The sequence below is a fragment of the Fusarium flagelliforme genome (assembly GCF_020744385.1).
Source record: "Fusarium flagelliforme strain FIESC 12 MPI-CAGE-AA-0113 chromosome Unknown B0J16scaffold_4, whole genome shotgun sequence".
NCBI classification, from domain to species: Eukaryota; Fungi; Ascomycota; class Sordariomycetes; order Hypocreales; family Nectriaceae; genus Fusarium; species Fusarium flagelliforme.
In genome coordinates this window covers 4,742,512-4,763,598 of record NW_025763506.1, presented here as the reverse complement: position 1 = coordinate 4,763,598, position 21,087 = coordinate 4,742,512, and the positions used below count along the sequence as shown (strand labels likewise).

The 21,087-nt window shown below is 47.8% G+C and overlaps 9 protein-coding genes across 9 annotated transcripts; 4 read left to right on the top strand and 5 right to left on the bottom strand.

Annotated features, from left to right (window-relative positions):
- Positions 1 to 39: 39 nt before the first annotated feature.
- Positions 40 to 1,340, bottom strand: B0J16DRAFT_305835 (sterigmatocystin biosynthesis dehydrogenase stcV; the record flags this gene model as incomplete). Its single annotated transcript, XM_046124762.1, has 4 exons — positions 40 to 63; positions 120 to 392; positions 439 to 722; positions 770 to 1,340. 4 exons carry the CDS (start codon positions 1,338 to 1,340, stop codon positions 40 to 42), a joined length of 1,152 nt encoding a protein of 383 aa, XP_045983794.1.
- Positions 1,341 to 1,955: 615 nt separating this feature from the next.
- On the bottom strand, positions 1,956 to 6,187 carry B0J16DRAFT_305830 (cytochrome P450). The gene is made up of 12 exons (XM_046124761.1): positions 5,827 to 6,187; positions 5,390 to 5,769; positions 5,284 to 5,343; positions 5,001 to 5,239; positions 4,665 to 4,954; positions 4,212 to 4,621; positions 4,066 to 4,129; positions 3,770 to 3,837; positions 3,335 to 3,675; positions 3,054 to 3,283; positions 2,953 to 3,006; positions 1,956 to 2,905 (listed from the first exon to the last, which is right to left on the bottom strand). Exons 1-12 carry the CDS (start codon positions 6,065 to 6,067, stop codon positions 1,971 to 1,973), a joined length of 3,312 nt encoding a protein of 1,103 aa, XP_045983793.1. The 5' UTR covers positions 6,068 to 6,187; the 3' UTR covers positions 1,956 to 1,970.
- Positions 6,188 to 6,675: 488 nt separating this feature from the next.
- On the top strand, positions 6,676 to 7,552 carry B0J16DRAFT_363170 (uncharacterized protein). Its single transcript, XM_046129848.1, has one exon. It carries the CDS (start codon positions 6,852 to 6,854, stop codon positions 7,416 to 7,418), a length of 567 nt encoding a protein of 188 aa, XP_045983792.1. The 5' UTR covers positions 6,676 to 6,851; the 3' UTR covers positions 7,419 to 7,552.
- A 527-nt stretch (positions 7,553 to 8,079) lies between these two features.
- B0J16DRAFT_343304 (major facilitator superfamily domain-containing protein) lies at positions 8,080 to 10,159 on the top strand. The gene is made up of 4 exons (XM_046128012.1): positions 8,080 to 8,222; positions 8,297 to 8,462; positions 8,513 to 8,608; positions 8,652 to 10,159. The coding sequence occupies exons 1-4, from the start codon at positions 8,107 to 8,109 to the stop codon at positions 10,035 to 10,037; spliced, it is 1,764 nt and encodes a 587-aa protein (XP_045983791.1). The 5' UTR covers positions 8,080 to 8,106; the 3' UTR covers positions 10,038 to 10,159.
- B0J16DRAFT_343303 (uncharacterized protein) lies at positions 10,160 to 11,035 on the bottom strand. The gene has a single exon (XM_046128011.1). The coding sequence runs from the start codon at positions 10,927 to 10,929 to the stop codon at positions 10,261 to 10,263; it is 669 nt and encodes a 222-aa protein (XP_045983790.1). The 5' UTR covers positions 10,930 to 11,035; the 3' UTR covers positions 10,160 to 10,260.
- Positions 11,036 to 11,740: 705 nt separating this feature from the next.
- B0J16DRAFT_343302 (uncharacterized protein) lies at positions 11,741 to 12,745 on the top strand. Its single transcript, XM_046128010.1, has one exon. It carries the CDS (start codon positions 11,886 to 11,888, stop codon positions 12,732 to 12,734), a length of 849 nt encoding a protein of 282 aa, XP_045983789.1. The 5' UTR covers positions 11,741 to 11,885; the 3' UTR covers positions 12,735 to 12,745.
- A 3-nt stretch (positions 12,746 to 12,748) lies between these two features.
- On the bottom strand, positions 12,749 to 13,919 carry B0J16DRAFT_288097 (NADP-dependent oxidoreductase domain-containing protein; the record flags this gene model as incomplete). The annotated part of the gene is made up of 3 exons (XM_046124154.1): positions 12,749 to 13,482; positions 13,531 to 13,708; positions 13,755 to 13,919. The coding sequence occupies 3 exons, from the start codon at positions 13,917 to 13,919 to the stop codon at positions 12,749 to 12,751; spliced, it is 1,077 nt and encodes a 358-aa protein (XP_045983788.1).
- A 764-nt stretch (positions 13,920 to 14,683) lies between these two features.
- B0J16DRAFT_363165 (uncharacterized protein) lies at positions 14,684 to 17,452 on the top strand. The gene is made up of 6 exons (XM_046129847.1): positions 14,684 to 14,933; positions 14,976 to 15,426; positions 15,475 to 15,555; positions 15,603 to 16,273; positions 16,318 to 16,497; positions 16,544 to 17,452. The coding sequence occupies exons 1-6, from the start codon at positions 14,776 to 14,778 to the stop codon at positions 17,367 to 17,369; spliced, it is 2,367 nt and encodes a 788-aa protein (XP_045983787.1). The 5' UTR covers positions 14,684 to 14,775; the 3' UTR covers positions 17,370 to 17,452.
- On the bottom strand, positions 17,393 to 20,920 carry B0J16DRAFT_268854 (ankyrin repeat-containing domain protein; the record flags this gene model as incomplete). Its single annotated transcript, XM_046123495.1, has 5 exons — positions 17,393 to 17,559; positions 18,145 to 18,881; positions 18,984 to 19,074; positions 19,246 to 19,494; positions 19,579 to 20,920. 5 exons carry the CDS (start codon positions 20,918 to 20,920, stop codon positions 17,393 to 17,395), a joined length of 2,586 nt encoding a protein of 861 aa, XP_045983786.1.
- Positions 20,921 to 21,087: the final 167 nt, after the last annotated feature.

The following is a 21,087-nucleotide window of genomic DNA, read 5'->3' as shown; positions in this document are numbered from 1 at the left end:
GCACCTATCCGTCACTATCATTCCCCTTCGCGACACAGCCTATTCTGTCCTTGGCTGATACGGCTAAAGATAGTTAGTTTTTCCATAACGAAAGTCGCTGGGCCTGGAAGTTTACTTACTAGTGGTTTAGGTGGAGCATCGATCCACGCAGCCATCTGATACTGCTGATGATCTGCTGGCGTCCACGACAAATCATACTTGACAGGCTCCATGTACTGCGTGAAATTCATGGGAAATCCAGGATTGTAAGGAGACGCCTCATGGATCTCGTCGATATCTTCCTTTGAAAGCTTGATACGCAGAGCTTCAGGCATAGCCTTGATGTGTTCAACTGTATTGACGCCGACAATGGGGAAGACATAAGTCGTTTGATGGAACAAATATGCAAGGGCCTGTAGGTTTCAGTGCTGAGTATCATGTGGGAGCGATATGACCTACGATAGCTTGTAGCGTGGTTCCTTTTCGGGCAGCAATTCTCTCCATCGCTTCGCTTGTTCTTATGGCAGTCTCTGAAGGTTCAATCGGTGGTGCATCTGGGTCATCCTCCCTTTCCTTTCGCTGCTCAGCTGTAAGTAAGGAGCCGCTTCCCAGAGCACCCCATGGTACTACAGCCATGCCTTGGTCCTCACACATGTGAATGACTTCTCCTTCCATGTCCCGCATAGAAGCGTTCCAGTTTCCTTGGTACACTGAGAAAGGTGTCAGGCCGTGCTGTCGTGCATCTGATTATATTAGCGACAATAACCACAGGATCTCAGTAGAAGCTCACAGGCGTTGGCTTTGACAACGATCCAAGCAGGAGTATTGGAAATTCCGAGATACAGGACCTCCTTCGCCATGACGTGCGTATGTAGCGCTCTCATCACCTCTTCCACAGGCGTAGCGTAATCCCACCAATGAACGTAGAGAATATCAACATAATCAGTCCGCAGCTTCTTTAAACTGTCGCGAACCGAAATGTGCGTACTCTTAGCAGAGTTTCCGGTGAAGTTTGTCTGAATGGGCTCTTTATCACGCTTATACGCACGATAGCCAGCAGAGTATTTGGTAGCAATTACCATTTGGTCTCTGACCCCACGCTCTTCCATCCATTGGCCAATCAACTGTTCAGATTGCTCCGAGTTGTAGAGGTTAGCAGTGTCGATAAAGTTTCCACCCAGCTCATAAAATGCATCAAGGAGTTTGAAGGGGTCCTCGTTTTTGCCGGTGTAGAATTTCCATGAATTGCCGATGCTGATTCCACCGAGGCAGATGGGGGATACTTTGACGCTTGCTGTGGGGGAGAGGATGCGATGCCAGCCCAGCAACGACTTGGGCTTGGGAGCAGTCTGAAATGGCATAGTTGGTATAATGTAGTGAGGTTTTTACTGTGTAGGTAAGAAAAGAAAAAAAGAAAAAGGGACATAGAGTTGGAACGACTTGGCGAATATATATAAAACAGTACCAGCAGACAGATGGACTTTCGTCAATTCATCATTCGCGCTAATGCAGCCTGCTGAGTGTGAATAACAGTGGGACGCTCCAGCCAACTAAGCGACAAGGGAAAGGCTAATTTATGCAACCCGCTGACAGTATGACGTTTGGAGATTCACCGCGCGTGAAACAAGTGCTGAAACGGAGTGCTGTTGAACTTTGTAGCGTAGTTCAACCTTCATGGTACCTGTACTCTTTTTGCATCAAGCCAGTTGTGGCTTTCCCTTGCCACCACTTTCGTCCGTTTTGTGTGCGGTCTAGATAGGAACATGTCGCAAAAGGCATGTCAACCAGTTCACAGTTGCATTTAGAGTTGACCATTCATACATATGTAATTATAGGATCCTACGCCGATCCTGCAATTAATACGACAATGACGAGTGAAGCCAAGGTCCACATACTTGTAGTCGTATTTCCACTTCATTGGCATAATGCATGTGAGGTAAATAAATCTCAAACGCCTTTTATTTCCATCTGTTGTCCTTTCATATACAAATTCATCGTCGTGCCAAACCAACATCCAAACCCATAGGCTTCCTCAAAAATCCCTCTCTAGTCTCCATAACATCCTGCCTCAGAATAACATCATATCGCTTAATCCAAGTAGCAGCAATCAACCTCATCTGCATCTCGGCCAAATTCCTACCCACACAAGACCGAGGACCATAACTGAATGGAATAAAAGCATTCTTCTGCTTATCGGTCAAGGTCTCCCAGCGCTCGGGCTTAAAGTCATCAGCATCTGCGCCCCAAATTTCTGTCGAGTGGTGGATCGTGTAGGTGGGAACGCTGAGAACTGTGCCGGGACCAAAGTATCGTCCGTGCAGAGTAACGCCTTTGTGGTTGGGAGGAACCTCGCGGGGAAGACCGATGCCGGAGGGTGAGTGGATGCGGAGGGTCTCGTTAATGCAGTAGCCAAGGTAGGGAAGATGCTTGACATCCTCGAAATCAGGAATAGCCTCGCCCTCGGGTACAGCCGCAGTAATCTCCTCATAAAGCTTCTGCATAACACCAGGCGTGCGAACAACATGATACAAAAGCGCACAAGAAGAGTTAGAAGTAGTATCACTACCCGCAATAAGCTGCGTGAGTGCTTCAGCGGTAAGTTCATCCCGACCAAGCGGTTCACCCTTTTCATCTCGACCTTGCATGAGACGAGCGAGGAGATCCTTTCGAGTAGAATCGCCGCCGCGTTCGAGACGCTCACTTACACGGGCGATGGCGATACCAGCGAGGTTTTCGACGGCTTGGAGACCTTGGCTGAAGAAGGGGTCGGGCAGATACTTTGCGTAGGGCTTGAGTTGGGGGAGACAGCCGAGGGTTGCGGAGACTTCGCCTCTGCGGTTCATGATTTCGACGGCTGGGGCGTAGATTGTTGGGCTGGTGGGGGAGGCTTTTACTTCAGCGATGTCTGCACCAGAAGCGAGCATACCTCGAAGTTGTCAGCGCATATCTCAAATCCCTCGTCAAGTAACTTACCAAATGGCTTTCCAAAGGCCAGATCGGCGATGATGTCGAAAGCAAGAAAGTTGACTAAGTATCGTCAGTCAAGTTCGCTAACAGAGTAAGGGCAGACATACACCAGTTCAGACAGTCAACGCGTCCATAGCCATCGCGCTCCTTGTTAGCTGAGATATTATCCCACTGCTTGATAAAGATCTCAAGATTCTGTCGAATGTACGGCTCAAACTCAAGAACAGACTTGGGAGCAAAAGTATGCGAAACAATCTTTCTCTTACGAGAGTGCTCAGCTCTGTCGCGAGTGTTGAAAAGACCACGACGGATAGACACGAATGTGTCATAAAAGTCTCTGCACAACTGTCAGCTTCCCTTCCTTTCTTTCAGTGATGATATAACTCACGCCTTCAAGAAACCATTTCCGTGACCATAGATAGTGTTGATAGCATCCGCATCAGCAACACTAACATGATTAGGCGCAATCCTAACCAGAACGCCCAGCTTCTTATGAACCTCATCAACAATCTCATAACGTTTTCCTCTTCGACATGTTGACAGGAGCCAAAGATTGCTGAATTGTGCTGGGAAGGGGGCGGGGATGCCGCGGAGGTCTTTGTTGGAGATCCAGGGGAGAATGTACCATGCAAAGACAGCGACGAGAAGGGCTACTGGTGCCCAGGGCGAGATGAGGAGTTCTGTAAGAGCCATGATGGATGGTACAGATATTGGGTGAAGGGTTAGAGGCTAGGGAATGGAGGAGGATGGGGGAGAGTATTTGTATTGTGTCGTCGGATAGTAGCCGATCGTCAATGGGTCTGGATTGCCCCAGATTATCTACCCCAGAGTGACCATTGACGGCTTCCGAGGAAGGATTTCTCCACATTCTGCACTCGGCACTTGGCATTTCTGGAGACATTATTGGTCAGAATGATGGTCGTGAACCCGTGTTAGACCCGTTTGGCCTGCGCTTTGATCCTCAACGCTCAATTTAAGACAGCTTCAGTTATACCTCTTTGCCCTTCTTACTATGAAAGTCTCAAGCATATCCTTTTTATTCAAGGCATAAGCAAAATAATTTCTCTTCTTCGTTGCGGTAATATCGAGCATCTCTCGGCGTACGTACGTCATTTGTACTGCTTACTCCAACTCGGATATTCAACGCATCCGATTGGCTCCAATTCCGCGGAAGCAATCGGCACTTAACATCGGAAGCAACCAAACCGCCAACGTAATCGGTCACCACAAAAGCCATCTCCATCAACTAACCCAATCTAGAAAACAAACATAAACTCATCATTCATCAAATCCGTCAAATCATCAAAAGCCTTATCCCCCACATTTCCATCAACATCCGCTCCCTTTGCCTTTCTAAGCCGATCAGCTTCTTCAGGCGAGTACAAGCTATAATCCACGATAACAGCATCCTTTCCAGCCGCTACGCGACGTCGACTATGGTCTTTGTTGAGAAAGGCGAGGTACATGCTTGTTACCACTACTAACCCTTCAATGGTCATGTAAAGAAGTAAATTCCAGGATAAACCTCTGTGGTATTCGGGTGCTTCGCTAGGTTTGTAGAGGAGGGGACCGATTATGTTGCCGAGGGATTGGCCGATGAAGAGAACAGATGAGTTGCATTTGCTTTTGGTGTCGCCTGCTGTGTTTGAAGAGGCCCAGGAGTAGATCAACGGGACTAAACTATTAGCATTCGTAAGACAAGAGAGTAATGAACGTACTTATTCCTGGAAAGACGGAGATCATGTAGTATCCTCCAAGTAAAGTGTTTCTACCGTCGGGTGTATGAGGCGTAGACAACATGATCATACATCCAATAATGGGAAAGATAGCAAGGAAAGCGATGACGGGACCCTTCTTGTGATACTTTGTCGCAACATAAGATCCACCAACAGTAGAAATAAGTTGCACAATACCAAAAGGCGCATTAAACAGAATAGCTTCAAAGGAGTCAAAGCCAAACGATTTGATGAGAAGAGGCCCAAATGAACCAACACCACCGGAAGGAACTCTGAAATAAGTCAGTGACTAACCCTAACAATGAAACAAATACGTACGAGATGCTAAAGATCAGAGCGAACCACAACCACGTCTTCAAATCTCTCATCGTCTCCCAGAAATGATCCCATCGCCATTGTCGAGACATGACACCCGTCTGATTCATCCTCAATCTTTCAATGGCGATGAGTTTATCGTGCTTATCGAGGAATTTGGCTTCGGCGGGGGAATCGGGCATGTAAGAGAATAGGACTGTTGAGAAGCAGACTGTGATGATACCAAAGGCGACAAAGATGGTCTAGATAGTCAGTATATGATGGGTAGGAGGAATGGTGGGATTACCTGGTATGGTTTCAGGCCGAGAGGAAGTTGGGCAAGCCACCACGTCGCCAAACTTCCAAACTACCATAATTAGCAACATTCTCATATTAGACAAGAGGAGACTTACAACACCCGTAAACCCATTCATAGCATACCAATAGCTCATTCTCAAAGGTTGCTCCCGTCTTCTCCAAAACATCTGCGTGATCGCCACAAAACTCGGCGCAATACTAGCTTCAAAAGCACCCAACCAAAATCTCGCGAAAAGCAAACTATGAAAGGTATGCGCACCAGCCATAAACGTCAACGTCAAACCCCAAAGTGTCACCATGCAAGCCGTGAATTTCCCGATGGGGAGTTTGACCAACAGCCAGGCGAGAGGAAATTGCGCGATGAGTTGGGCGACGTAGACGATGCTGCTTAGCCATGAGAATTGGTTTCCTTTTAAGTGGGTGTCTTCTATTAGGCCGAAGATGGAGGCGTATGCGATTGTTGCTTTGTCAAGACCTACACACATTAATATCCCATTTCCTCCCAAATCTCATTTACAATGTCAGTACTCACCTTGAAGAAAGTAAACTGCCAGCATAAGAGGCAGAACAACCATATCAATCCTCCCCAAGACACGAGCATCATCCTCGGGCGTAACTTTAATTCTTCGTTCAGGAGATACACCAAGACGACGCATAAGATCTGCGGCTGCACCTTTTGCTTCACCTCGGCCGCGTTGGGACTCGCCGTCTACCATGTTGAGAAGGACGTGGTTGTCAGACGCGCCTGGGTCTGGGGAGCCAAGGCGGGACATTTTGGATTCAATTACGCTGTTCGATGGAGACCAATTGAGCTTTAAAAGGGATCATTGAGTTGATGATGTTACAGGTGGGATGGGATGAGATGAGAGGACATGTGTTGAGATGATCCTGAGGTGCAAGGGATGGTTAAGGGATGACGATTAATCTTAGCCAATTAGGATCATGATTTCCCCGCGATGGAGCGTTAATAAGCAGTCGCGCCAAGGTGCAGGGTAGTTAACGCGCAAAAGGATGACATTTGTAGCGGTTCATTATACGCGTTTTTGCGTGACATTTCTTGGAGTAACTAATAAAATGCTAATGTGATCAATTTCTCCCAATCTCGTGAACGATCGGTGACGGCGATTGATTCATAGTGGATACCCTCTCAACGTTAAACCCGTTGCTTCATCCGCCAACCGTTGAACCTACAACGCGACGTCATAGCCAGTGAACTAACTTTCCGACTGCTGCCAATGCTCTAAAACAACGCCAGCACTTCTGTCTCATCCAATCTGTACACAATAAAACGTTAATGAATCTTGAACATTCTCATGCTGTGAAACTCTTGTACATCGTAATGACAATGACTATGAAATTATAGCATCATAGCAATAATCCTGCTGTAGACAGATACACGTGTATGTACGTCATCCGCCACCCCCACTTCAAATGTCATAAAACAAGCACAACTCCAAACAAGATTTCCTAACAAGCCACATTCCACTCTTATCGCACTACTACCAACTCTAGTTTATCATATATCTACCATTAAACCCCTGTCTTAATTCAACATCCATGAACGAAGCACTGGGTTCAATCTTCTCAGGCGCAATCCCCGCCCAATTCATGTCTTCCTCCAAAGAACCCCAAAATGGGGAAACCCCGACTGAGTCTTCGTCTGCAACAAAAGACCGCATCATAAAAGAAATCCAAACACGCGTCGAAGAAGCAAAAAACCTACAAGAAAAATCAATCGAACTGCACGAAAAAGCAGATAATGAATCTGATCCAGAAGAAGCAGAAAACATCCGCCATGAAGCAAGAGAAATCGACAAAAAAGCAGCTAAGCTTATGAAGACTGCTGAGCGACTCGAAAAGGGCTGGTTGCAGGGCGGTGCCATGGGGACGGGTATCGGTGCTGGTGTGGCGAGTGGATTGGGCATGGGTGTTGGTGCGTTGCTGACGGGTGTTGTGGCTATCCCTACTGCAGGGTTGGGATTGTTGATTGGAGCGGGGACAGGGCTTGCGCATGGGAGTTGGGTCAAGTTTACGGATGCTTTTAGTAAGGAAGAGACCGAGGGGATTGTCGAAGAGGCTACTGAGGAGGCTGAGAAGATTGCAAAGGGAGCCGAGGAGAAGTGATCAAGCATTGTTTATCGCGGAAAGAACAGGCATAGGGCAAATTGCATAGCATAGCATGGTTATGGTTCTTCGTTCTTTATGTTCAAGCTTATCACAATATGCATGGTATTCGAGGTAGCATGGATCTATACGACACTGCAACATCCCTCCCTACATCTCGCGTGCCAATCACCCGAATCTGACACATTCCTCCACCTGTCCGAGGACAACGCGGAATCTTCCGCATCAAAACTTCTTCAGTGACAATCCCACCTCCAACGGCCTTTTACCCCATCCTCTCTAGCCTCTCTCATCCCCGCTAATCAAACTCAATCCAGGGTCAAATGGTACGTTAAAAATGGAGCCACTTGAGAGATTATCAGACCCTTTTGCATCTTATCTGATCAACTTTTACGTGATAGTGTCTTGGCAGCCACTGTTTTCCATTCAGCGGCCGACAGTAACTTTAACCGACATGCTTCAATGCAGGGATCAACAAAATCTTCGTGCCAAGACGTGCTATCAATCAGCTATTCTTACCACGATGAGAAAAGATCTTCGTGATTATCCTTGACTGGGTGGGATGAGTACCGTACCGGGGATGTGGTTGAGGGGATTATTGACAAGCTATAACAGTTAGCCAGCCCAATCCCGAAGGAAAAATTGTTCTCCAAATCTCTGGTCCTGCCCATCCTGTCTGGCTGTCAAAATGGCGTCTGAAACACATCAAGATACCGAGGCGGCAGAAGTCGAAAGACCTCGCTCCGCAAACGAAGCTCTCAGAAAACTATGGACGACCAAAACCCTCGGTGTAGCAATCGGCTGGTCAGTCATCCCACCCATCCCCAAAAGCCGCTAAGTGCTTCGCTTCATCAAAGATCTAACACCTTCGCTTCCAGTCTTCTTCTCATGAACTTCTTCATGAACTTGACAGTCTACACGCAAAATGTCTACGAACCATACGCGACGAGCCACTTCAAAGCCCATTCTCTCCTAGCGACGGGTTCAATCGTTGCGGGAATTGTGAGGATTGTTTCGTATCCGCTTTTAGCTAAGCTTGCGAATGTGAGTTATTGGGAGGTAGCTGTGAGATTGTGAGTGTGCTAATTGTGTAGCATTTTGGTAGACCCCAGGGTTTTGCGGGTGGTGCGATTGCTATGGCTATTGGAAATGCCATGTATGCTTCTTGTCGTAACGTCGATACCTTCCTCGTAAGTCCACCCCCCCTTCATTTAACCAAAGCTAACGGTTCAGGCTGGTACAATCTTTGATGTACTTGGCGATTCAGCATGGAACATTGTCCAACAGATTTTCATAGCCGACATAACCACCCTCGTAAACAGAGGAATCCTCTTCACCCTTCCCGAATCCCTATCCGCAATCCCGACTCTTTACGGAGGAACATACCTGGGTGAACACATCCTTCTTAATTCATCTTGGAGATGGGGTTATGGGATGTGGTCTATCATTCTTCCCGTTACTGCGATTCCTACTATTGGGATCATGGTATGGATGAATCGACGAGCAAAACGTGTTGGTCTGGTCGCTGAGAAGGTATCCTTCATGCACGGCGCTCAGAGTGGACCGTTGGGTAAAGCAAAGCATGTTGGAGCTCAATTGGATCTTTTCGGTGCTTTGCTTCTTGTTGCGGGATTGGCGATGACTTTATTGCCCATGACCATCGCAGGACGCAACAACACCGATCGCTGGAGTCGCCCTTCTTCCATCGTTCTCATCATCCTTGGAGTCTTGACCTTCATCGCGTTCCTTGTCTGGGATGGCAAGTTTGCTTCTAACCCCATCATTCCTTACCGAACAATCCGCGAACACAACGTCATCGTCGCTTGCGCGTCTGTCATTATCATCGCTATGTCGGATAGTATCTACCGACCTTTCCTTTCCAGCTTTTTACAAGTCGCGGGTCATTATTCGCCTGGTGCTGCGACACGAGTTGATAATGCTCAGCGCGTGGCATATAATGTTGGTGCGCTTGTAGCTGGCATTTCGCTCAAGTTCATCAAGAACACGAAACCTCTGATTATGGTTGGAGTTGTTTGTATCATCTTGGCTGCTGGGTTGCCGATTTACCTGACGAATATTTCCGGTACTCACATCGCCAGTGAAGCTGCGTTCATCACTACCAAGTCACTTCTCGGTGTTGGTCGAGGCTTCACACAAGTGCCCCTCCAAGTATCTCTCCAAGCCGTTCTCGCAAACGACCAAGTCGCCATCGCAACAGCCGTATACCTCTCATCCCTTGGCTTCGGTTCCAATCTCGGCGTAACAGTCAGCGGAGCAATCTGGAACTCCCTCCTACCACGAAAACTCATCGCCAACTTTGGTCAAGCGGAAGGACGCAAGATCTTTGGGTCTATCGTCGTTGCGAAGAACTACACCATTGGCAGTGCTGACCGAATTGCTATTGATGAATGTTATCGCGAGACACAGCAGACTCTTGCTATTGGATCTGTTTGTGTGTCGGGCTTGTTGTTGTTGATGGTTTATCTTGTTAGGAATGTTAAGTTGGGCGAGGAGGATGAGAAGAGGGCTGCTAAGGCGGATGAGGAGCTTGCTTGGGCTGTTAAGCAGAGGGAAACCGAGGGTGAGGGGGCTGTTGAGATGGAGGGTAAGAAGGAGTGATGGATAGGTGCTATGTGATTAATGAGAACGACTTGGATGTGTGAAAGCTTGGGGTAAATATCATTTAGTCCTTCGTTACAAAGAACATTAGTCTCACTAGATAACACATCCACAAACACCTTGATGCCTTTTTGCAGATATTTGGATATGTCCATGTTACCAATGAAAAAAAAGAAACCGGGTTATTTGTCCCTAGCTACTAACCCAGTACGGACGATCAGAGTTAACCACTCTGATTACTGCTTCGAAGTTGCGGCACATAGTCCGTCACCGGACTTCCATCAACATCAGCACCATTCTCCAACTGATAAAACGCCCGAATCTCTTCCCTATCAGACTCCTGAACCGTCGGAATTTTGTTATACGCCATGACCGACAGCTTGTTCTCATTCATGAATCGCTTAGCTCCCCGGCCTTCCTTAACAATCGCAAACTCATGCCTCAGCCCAAAGACATGACCAAGCTCATGTAAAAATACATTCTTCAGTCTATACCGATTCTTAGCGTCCATGCCGTACTTGAACACCACAACATCTCTATCTTCCTGATGCGGAAAAAAAGCCCTGGCTAGAACTGTTGGACGATTTGGAGGATTGTCGCGATATACGAGATTGAAGTTTGCTTCTTTCTTGTCGTTTGTTTGATAGACTGTGACGCCAAAGTTTACGGCATTCCATTCGTTAGATGCTTCATCGAAAGCTGAGGCAGCGATTGCGGCTTCCTCATCCGAGGGGAATTTGTCGGCTCGGATGAACCATTTGATAGTTGTCGAGGTGGTCCACCGTGGGATGATGGTGCTGAGACCAACTACGATGGAAGGAATGTTTGAGTCTGAGCCGGCAAAGGCTGGCTCGTCGCCCTTTTGGGTGATGCAGTCGTACTCGTCACTCATCTCAGAAGCGAGTGGGTTGGTGCGGCCTTGGATGAGGTCTTCTTCAGCCTCTTCTAAGCTTGTACCGCAGAAGTCGCTATCGTCTGAGTCCAGCTTGATGTTGTAAGTAGAGTCGGTTATAGAAGAAAGTCTCTTGTGAAGATCCCATTTTGTACTTATATCTCTGAGACGGAGGAATTCCATCCCGATAAGCCAGCCTGAATCTGTCTTAGTTTTCAGCTTCCGACCATGGCTTATGCAGGCTGCGACGTTTGGACCAGTGGTATAGCTACAACGCAGCAGCATGATGACATATTATGCAACAGTCCTAGACAAGAATAAGGCTCCGAGTGCGCGAAGTGGCGAGTTTTGTGTAGTTTCCAACTTCTCTGAGACAGGCGCCCCTCCATCTCGATTGGCTTTAGACCGCGACGCTTCTATCCAAAGGGACAGATCACCCCAGCAGTATTTACCCATGGTCTCTCTCTTCACAATCTATCATTACATACTATCACTAAACCAATATGGAGTCGCCATGGTGTTCATTCATTCCTCACGACTTCCTATCTGCTTTGGCGAATGACGACAGTCTCAATGCAGACCTTCGAGAAAGTGCCCAAGAAACAATAAACACCGGCAACAGCCTTTTCTCAAACGCTATAACCTCCACGATCACCGACGACGGCGACGGGTTACTTTCCAGGATCCAGAACAACGAACCAGTTGGCGCTATCGAGGTCCCGCACCTCTTGGATAGTGAAATGCCGGAGAGGAAAGGCGGTTTGATACGGCTGATATACAATGCGGAAGGCCAAGAGGTCGTTCCAGGCCGCAACGCCCGACAGGTAGAAAGAGACTTTCGGGACAGAGAGCGCTGGTCCAGTATCTGGGACACCATTGCCAAAATCTACGCGTTTTTCGATGAACAATTCGGTCATGAGCTCTTCAGCAAGGAACGTCTTACGGTTGCCGTTACTATGAATTACGGGCACAAGTATATGAATGCTCATTGGACAGGGAAGCGAGTCATTCTTGGAAGTGGAGATGCAGCATTTTTGGACGACTTCGATAAGGCCGTCGACGTCATCGCGCACGAAATTACTCACGGGGTCATTCTTCGAACTAGTGGTCTTGCGAATTTCGGAGAGCCTGGCGCGTTGTCTGAGCACTTGGCTGATGTCTTTGGTCTGCTTTACAAGCATTACGAGTTCTATCCTGGTGACAACGCCACTGAATGTACCTGGACCATAGGAGAGAGCCTATGGAGCCCTCCAGATGGCTTCTTTGACAAATACGCCATCGGCATAGATCCGAATCTTAGTAGAAAGTTCTGGCTTGCGGCTGGAGGTAAAATTGCAGATAATCACAGTCGTCACGACCCTACGAAATCGACGGATGTGACACCAGAACAGGCTCTCACTTTCAAGAAGCTGCCTCGATATCTACGATCATTTTCGGATCCTACATCAACTATGCCAGCTCAGCCTATTCACATTGATGACTATGCCAATTTGAAGACGGATAATGGTGGTGTTCATCACAATTCTGGCATTGGCAATTATGTCTTTTATATCGCTGCCATGGACGCTGGAGGTTCTCCTTTGAAAGGTGTGGGACAAATATGGTTTCGGGCTATGATTGATGAGAGTCTTGGGGAAAAGTGTGGTTTTTCTAGGTTTGCTGCTTTTACAGTAGCGTATGCGACGCGGGATTTTGGCCATCTGGTGGATTCGGTGAAGAGAGGATGGGATATCGTTGGTGTCGAGCCTGATGAAGTGCAAAGCATCCATCCAAGGGTGGTTGTTCGTGTTCGTAGGGCGCTTTAAAATTACTATCTCATTCAAGTATGTCCAGCGATAGCCTTCGGCTGATACAACTCCTCCAAATACTGAACCTCTTCCTTACTCAAAACCTTTCCTCTAGCACCCACAGCCTGATCAATCCTCTCAACACTACTGAACCCAATAATCGGACTCGTAACCCTCTCACCAATCCACGCCAAGGCAACCTCCGCCATAGCCCAACCCTTCTTCTCGGCGATTTCCACAACCCGTCCGATAATCCTATTATCAACATCGGACAATTCCCCCGAGCTTTCTTTTTCGCCCTTACTGCGGTCTGTAGAACCAAAGTCTTTGGGAGGTCTTGCAAGATGGCCTCTACACAGTGGTGCCCACGGAATAATTCCAACGCCTGTATCGTTGCAATATCGAATCATCTCACGCTCCTCTTCACGATACAGAAGATTGTAGTGGTTCTGCATACTGATGAATTGCGTCCAACCATTCCTCTCGGCGACGAATTGCATGCGTGCGAATTGGGTCGCCCACATGCTACTCGCACCGATATACCGAACCTTCCCTGATTGAACGAGGTCGTGCAGGGCTTTCATGGTTTCTTCAAGAGGCGTGTCTTCATCGTAGCGATGAATTTGGAGAAGATCGATGTAATCTGTGTCGAGACGCTTGAGAGAGGCGTTGACTTGATTGAAGATTGCTGCGCGGGAGAGACCGTATTGGTTTTGATAATCTTTTGATACCGCAAATTGGTCCTTGTAGTTGATGTGTCGAGCGGCTGTATCTGGTCAGCATCATTGCGTTGTATTAGCCTGGTGAGACTTACCCGGCTCTTCACCAACGGCCCATCGGCATTTTGTCAAAATGAGGACCTTATGGCGAGGAATATTGAACTTCTTGAGTGCTTTGCCGACAATCTCTTCCGAAACACCATTACTGTAAGTATTCGCGGTGTCCCAGGTATTGAGACCACGATCGTAAGCTGCTTTGAGAAGCTCCAATGCCTGTCGCGCGTTAGCACCCGTCTAGATTAATGACTGGGAGCAGCACCTCTTCTTCGCCAATGACCCAAGGCAAGGTTCTCTTATCCCCGAAACTCATACATCCAAATATTGGCACAGAAACACGCAAGCCGGATTTTCCAAGGTTGCGATATTCGCATTTGGATGCCTCGAGGGAAGCCTTCAGTTGGGCGGGGAGATCGTTGGAAGACATCTTGGTGGTTTCTCAAGATTATGATGAGACGAAATGGTGAATAAGCGAGAAGCAAAGATGCAGAGGACGAGTTTATGTATGTCGTCAGAAAGTGAGGATGATCTGAGATAAACATTCAGATATCCTGATAGGCGGATAAATGGGATTGTATGTCATCATTGTGCTGCTTGGTGTCGTGCAACCTTTACCCCGCTGCTGACTGTGTCTTTGAGATTGAGAGAGTGATGATTGATTGTTAGACGCGTTTGTGTCCATTTACTGATTGGATGTTGGAGAAACTTCCCTGGACCTCTTGTTTCGGTTGTGATTTTGGATCTAGCCACCAAACATGGGCTGTGTCCCTTCTGTGGAGACATCGTCGTCAAAACGTGAACAGTCAATGCCAATCGTTGACCACCAGCGACAATACCATTTCTTCATGACCACGCGTTTCGGCCAACCTTAAACCTTCATAACGTTTGTTTCATCATTCTAGGAACACAGCCTCAACAGCGAAGAAGCACTTTATCTCTTGATCATCAAGCTCCTGCGCCTCGAGTTACCCTCGATCGATTCGGTCTCTCGGCAAAGACATGGAGATGCTCCTCTCTGATAGGTCACCTCGCCTAACTGTTCCCATCCCACCCTACACCCGACAACAGGACACTTCGGGTTAACAACCCCATAAACAGCCTAGCTTCATCCTCTCCACGTCTAATTTTGCGGGGAACTGTCGGCAGTTCCATCGGAACTGATTGACGTATTTCAGATTTCCAATTGAGAGAAGCTCATTGCTTCTAACTCAGTTCTAACATAATCCCACCATACCCCGGCCTTTCCCATCTTCAATAAACTTCTTGAAGAGTGAGTGGATATCATGGAGCCAACAAAAACAACGCGCAAACGAGTCTCCAGGGCGTGTAACCTGTGTCGCGCCCGGAAAGTTCGGTGTATCATTGAGGATCCTTCTGGTCCTTGTGTCAATTGTCGACATAACGACAAGGTTTGTACGTTTAAGCGACGACATGGCATAATGTGAGTGTACTCTCTCATTTAAAGAATGAAACTAATTTTCAGATCGACCAATCCCACTTTGAGACCGAACATTCCGCCTACACCACGCTCAATTGAATCAGCAGCTGAAAACCCAATTGAAGCGCCAATTCAACAACCTCTACCTGCAGCACCAAGGCCAGCATCGATCTCCTCTTCAACCTCAATCCCCTCTCAAAATATTGCTCAAGTACCAGGTTCACCATGTCACCCCGACTACGCCTTCCTCCAAGTCCCCGACACAAAAGACCTTCTCCCCCAAGACCTTCAATTCCTCGTCAGCCAAGGCTGCTTCATCGTACCGCAAAGAGCAGCGCTGGATGACTTTTTGAGACAGTATTTCTTGCATGTTCATCCGATGCTTCCGATTTTGAATGAGAAGGACTTTTGGCTTTCGTATAATTCTGTGGAAGGGGATGTGGAGTATGAGATGCCTATGTTGGTCCTGCAGGGAGTTCTGTTTATTTCTTCCGGAGTAAGTATACCTCTCGATGGGCAGTATGTTGTTTACTGACTGGCGTAGTTTGTTTCTGCGGAAACGATCAAGTTGCTAGGCTTTCCAGATGTTCATCAAGCCAAACTGGCCTTCTACCGTCGCGCAAAGGTAATTCCTCTCATGTTGTCGTTGACCTGTAGCTCATACATACCCAGCTCCTCTACGATTTCAGCGCCGAAAAGTCTTGTTTAGCAATAGCCCAGGCATCCCTCCTCCTTGCCCACACACATCTCATCCCCCGCTGCATAGCCGGCAACAAACCCCTAGGCTCAATCTGGCTCGGTATCGCTATATCTTACGCACGCGTCGCTAAAGCCCACTGCTACACCTCCCTACGTCCCTCCAATCCTACCGAAGTCGCCAAAATCCAAAAACGCCGCAACACGCTCAAACGACTGTGGTGGAGCTGCATAATCTGCGATCGACTTCTTCCACTTACTTCAAGGCAGAGCATAAAAATCACGCCCGCGAATTTCAGCTTCTCTGGATGTTCGGTACTTGGCAGTGCGGACTTGTCGGATGAGTTGTATAATTCTGATGTATATGATTCGGAGACTAAGACGTTACACGCAGAACTGTTAGCGAAGCTTGTGGAGCTTTGTGTGGTGCTGACGGATGTTTTGATGGTTGTTGCTGTGCTGTATAATAATCCGTCTTGGATGCTTAGTGGGCGCATGAAAGATGCGGGCGTTTGTGGAATTGAGTTGAGGAGGTGGTATAATGCTTGGGGTGAGACGAAGGGGACGTTGGAAGAGAGAAGGGGCGAGAATGGAGAAATGGCAGAGTCCATTATCTTGTTCAAGAACCTCATTGAGATGTATTACCAGTAAGTTGCCCATTCGGGTTTCGGGGTTTGACTAACGATTATAGTTCGGCGAGATTGTCAGTCTGTCACTACAACATCCTTCGATCAAGTCTCGTACCAACATCCCAATCAGACGTCCACCTCCGCCGCCAAAGTGAAGATCTCCAAGGTTCAGCATCTCGCGTAACAGAATGCCTCCTCGAATTCGACCGCCTCGGTTTATCAAGATGGCTTCCCATGACAGCGTACGCCTCCTCCCCTCCATCCTTAGAGCTCACTAACGCCTCTCAGCATCGGTTGCACAGCCTTCCCATTAGCCCTGCAAATGATCGACGTTGAACTCCACCCCAAAACCTCCCAAAAACAACAACACGTCGATAATCTTGTCAAACAAATGAAGAGCTATAAGAACAAGTACTATATAACAGACTGGGTCATGCGAGCTATACGACATGTTGTGGAGTTAGCACGGCAAAGGGATGATCCTGGGGCGAGTAGTGCACTTGACATGTTGAAGAGTCGACCGAGTTATTATTTGAGGTTAGTCATGACGCTTGATATGAGTATCAGCAATGGACGATTGCCGGATGAGTGTGATTTTCCGCCGAGCTTAAGGGCTGGACGGGGAACTTTTGCGAAGATAAGTTCGGACGCCGCGCTTTCGGCGGACGAAGAATCGCGGAAGCGGTTTTCGGCGATGAACAAGGACTTGATACCGGACAACTTGACCGACGATACCGGCATCGGCTCAGCAGATTTGAAGGATCAGGTCCAAGCGCAGGATGCTATTATGGTCGACCAGGAATCTTTCTTCAACACCAGACAGCCTTTTCCGGTGGACCTAACAGCTGCGCTATGCGAGATCACGAATATTCCTCCGTTGGACTTTAGCGATATGCCCTTATTGGATTCATCGCTCTTCAACGACACTGGAGGTGTGCCGTTTTGGCCTTATGAGTTACTTGGATCGCCGCCTGATAATCTAGGAGAGGTCGAGGATATTGGGATGGGTGATATCTTTGCTGGGATGCTGGCAAATGCGAACAATGAGTCAGATATCACTGAGGTTACGAGACAGAATGGCAGTTCTGTCAGCCCGTCTATGAATTGCTTGTGAGGATAGCTCCTGGTTGGTTTCTATTATACAAAAGCTTGTACCCTACCTTCGTCGTGCGCTCTTAACACCGCCTCAATCTCCACATACCCTTTCCTTCGTGCCCACATTAGAGCTGTCATTCCAAAGCCATCTTGAATGCCTGTATCGGCCCCATAACGGAGTAGAATGCGAACGATCGTCAGATGGCCGCCTAGAGACGCATATATGAGCGCTGAGCCCGCCTTGCGTGTCCGGACGTTCTTTGTTAATGGCCGGTTGGGAATTGTTTTGAGACCCGAGTCCGTAAAATCCAGGTTCATATATGCGTCATTCTCCTCGGAACGCTCTTGTCGGCGCTTGATAGCAGAAGGAATTGAATAATGTTTCTTCCGCTTTGGCAGGAAAAACTCAGTGGCTCTTGTGTCACAATCGGCGCCGAGTTCGACCAATAGATGGATAGCCCAAATTAAGCCGATACCGGCAGCACAGATTAGTGGTGGCGCTTCGAGAACTACCCATCCGGTCTCCTCTTCAAGACTTCTTCGTATAGTCCACTCTTCTGTCCCATCACCCAAGAGTGGTTCGTAAAGATATACCCTTCCACATAACGTTATATCGGCCCCATAATTTAGTAAAGACTCTACCATTATCTCCTGCTGGTCAGGGGATGTGACCGGTGTTACGCTACACCAGTCCCTGCTCAAATCAAGAAGCAGACCTTGATAATCTTCTTGATTCGACTGCCGTGCTTGCCCAGGTAATAAAGGGGATATGATGCAAGGTGACGTTTTCTTACATCGTACCAGTGCAGAGATCAGTGGGGTAACACCGGTTGGACCTTTCCCATTGATATCAGCGTCGTTCTCAAGGAGGAAGCTTAGTATTCTCTCAGACTGGTGTTCCGTGGCTATAAGAACGAGTGGACGCTTACTGCGAGCCACCTCTTTCGTACTAGCACCATGATCTAGGAGATAGCCTAGTGATTCCTCGTCACCTCTGACTATCCTTTGTACTAGAGCTGTCTCATTCAAATCATCCACAGCGTTGATATCAGCCCCGTAATCAAGCAGTGTTTGGGCTAATGCAAAATCCCGGTACTTCATTGCTATCATCAGGGCATTCATTCCCCGCTGTTTCCGAGCTTCTGTATTAGCTCCGTGATGAAGTAGGTGGCGCACCGTCCTGATATGTTGGCCCTTTGCTGCTCTTATCAATGGAGTCTCCCCGTTAAGACTCGTTGCTTCAATTTTGGCTCGGCATCTAAGCAGGCACTCCACGATCGGAAGATGTCCTTCTGATGCCGCTGCAAATAGGGCAGTCTGTCCATAGGCGTCCTTGGACTCGATATCAGCGCCGTAGTCAAGGAGGAGCTGTAACACACCCAGATACCCCTTAGATGCCGCAGTGCACAGGACATTCTTATTTTGTGACTCGCCTAGGGAACCATCATAGGCACCGCGATCGAGAAGAAGCTGCACTATTCTCTCGTTTCCCTGCTCTACTCCAGATTCCAAAAGCGTTTCATTATATGTACTGTGGTTTATCAACCAAGTAAAGCAGCTGTCAGAATAAAAGATAGAGTCGATTGCCAAGAAATTCAAAAACATTGAAGGTTCCCATAACCAACCCAGGAACTTCTCTTTGATACCGGGGCGACTAGTAACGCCGTGTTTCAACAAAAGTCGAATGGCGGTTAATTGTCCCCTCTTGCTCGCCTCAACAAAGGCTTCTCTCATTGAAGGTTGGGTGTCGGCACCATGGTCGAGAAGAAACTTGATTGAGCTTTCATCGCCTCTGTGTCTTACTGCCAACTTTAATGGCCTGACACCGCTGATTTTGAGGTTGATGTTCCTCTTCCAGTGCTCGTTCGCATGTAGGTGAAGCGCCTCAAGCCAACGTACGATACCAAGTTCGGATGCCTGATGAAGTGACGGATGGATTGGGTTTGCCCCTGGTAGATATATATGCGCCTGTTGCAAAACCATATTCTCAAAGAAGGCACGGTTTATGTCATCCTGGCATGTCGCTGACAGCCTAGTATGATAGTCCCAGTAATTAGTTGCATAACCAAAAAGGGGAGGACGTGAAGGATGGTCAGTGTGGTCGGTGTCTGATGTGTCTGATGTGTACGAGTAGTCCGAGCAGTCTGAACATTCCGAACAGCCCAAGCAGCTCGAAAAGTCCGAGGTGTCCGAGGTGTCTGAGGTGTCTGAGGTGTTTGAGGAATAACTTTCTTTGAGCATTTCTAAACACCTGTGAGCTATGATTCCATGACATCGATCGGGAACGAAGTTATATCCATTCAAGGGCGTATTCAAGCCATCATGAATTCCCATTAGATAGTCTTCCGCTGACTGATGCACCAAGAAGACTTGGCCTCTGCGCACCTGTAGGAACGGTCTCAACATGTGGACTATGTCCGCCGTGACTTCTGCATCGGCCTTGCTGTACCTCCCCCCGGCAGTCCTAGTTGTGGCGGCAGCCAATTCAGCAAGGGTAAGGGGTCTTTCTGCAAAGAGTATCCACTTTAGTATGGATGCGCTGGCTTGACGGTATTCAGGGTCGATTCCGTGGAGCATCCTGGTAAAAGTCGCACTCAAACCCTTGGGGAACGCTATGGTTGTGTCTATTATTTGGACACATGTTTCTTTCTTGCTGAGTTCTGCGATGACAAAGCTCACCCATAAAAAGCTCCCTTCAGCATTTTCAACCAAAATATCCGTGATCCTAGCGCGAATTTCTGCGAATCGCGGTACCTTGTTAAGTGGCTCCAGACTAGATTTGATGAAATGCTCAACATCGCTTTTGACAGGGCTCCTATGATCCGTGTCAAGCCTTATGACATTTGATGCATCGGAATCATCGATATCTCGACCCAGAACGAGCAACTGGAACTTGGATTGATCATTAATTCGCTCCCGACGACGGCAGTGCTCATACAAACTGCCCGCAAGCATCGCTGATGAGTGGCACTCATCTATTCCATCGATAATGCACCAGATCGTGGGAAGGCTGGGCTGAGATAATAATGTCTCCAATACCCCCCATAAGCCCTGAAAGTTCGACAAAACATCTTCTGTCATCTCCGTGGTTTCGAAATATTTCAAAACTTCCTTGATCTGCAGGCCATCATGACTGAATTCAAGAAGCTGATAAGCTAAGCTTCGTAGAACATTTCGTGGGTTGTTGTATCTGTCATCCTGGAATCGACAGAAGAAGAACAGCAGACGATCTCCTGTCCCCTCACAGAGCGCTCTTAGCTGTTCAGCGAGGAAAAGCGAAAGGACTGTTTTCCCTTTACCAGGTCCACCAGATATTCGCAGGACCGAGAATCTTTTAGCCAGCCACGACTGGTAGTGTGGTTCATGTAGAATCCATTGACAAGTGCCATCGGCCCTTTTTCCCTTTGCGCTGGCAAGGGCTTTTTTATCTATATCTGGGTGGCTAACAAATAGGGCATTGCGACAGTTGTTGATGTCTTCCTCGATGGTACCTATGGGAAGCTGTGTTAATAAAATCTCAGCATGGGTTATGGCAATACTGACTGTGTTGATTATTTCTAATCGTAACATTCTGGAACGTGCCAGCCATGGATATACTTCCATTTGTAGCTGAGACGTCGTGAATTGCTTGTCTCATCTCCGACCGATCGCTGTCTGGTGGTCTTGAAATTTTTGTTGCCGTGGTAAACTCCTCAGTGTCAAAGTCAATTAATAGTTTGGTCGGTCGGTTGCAGGAT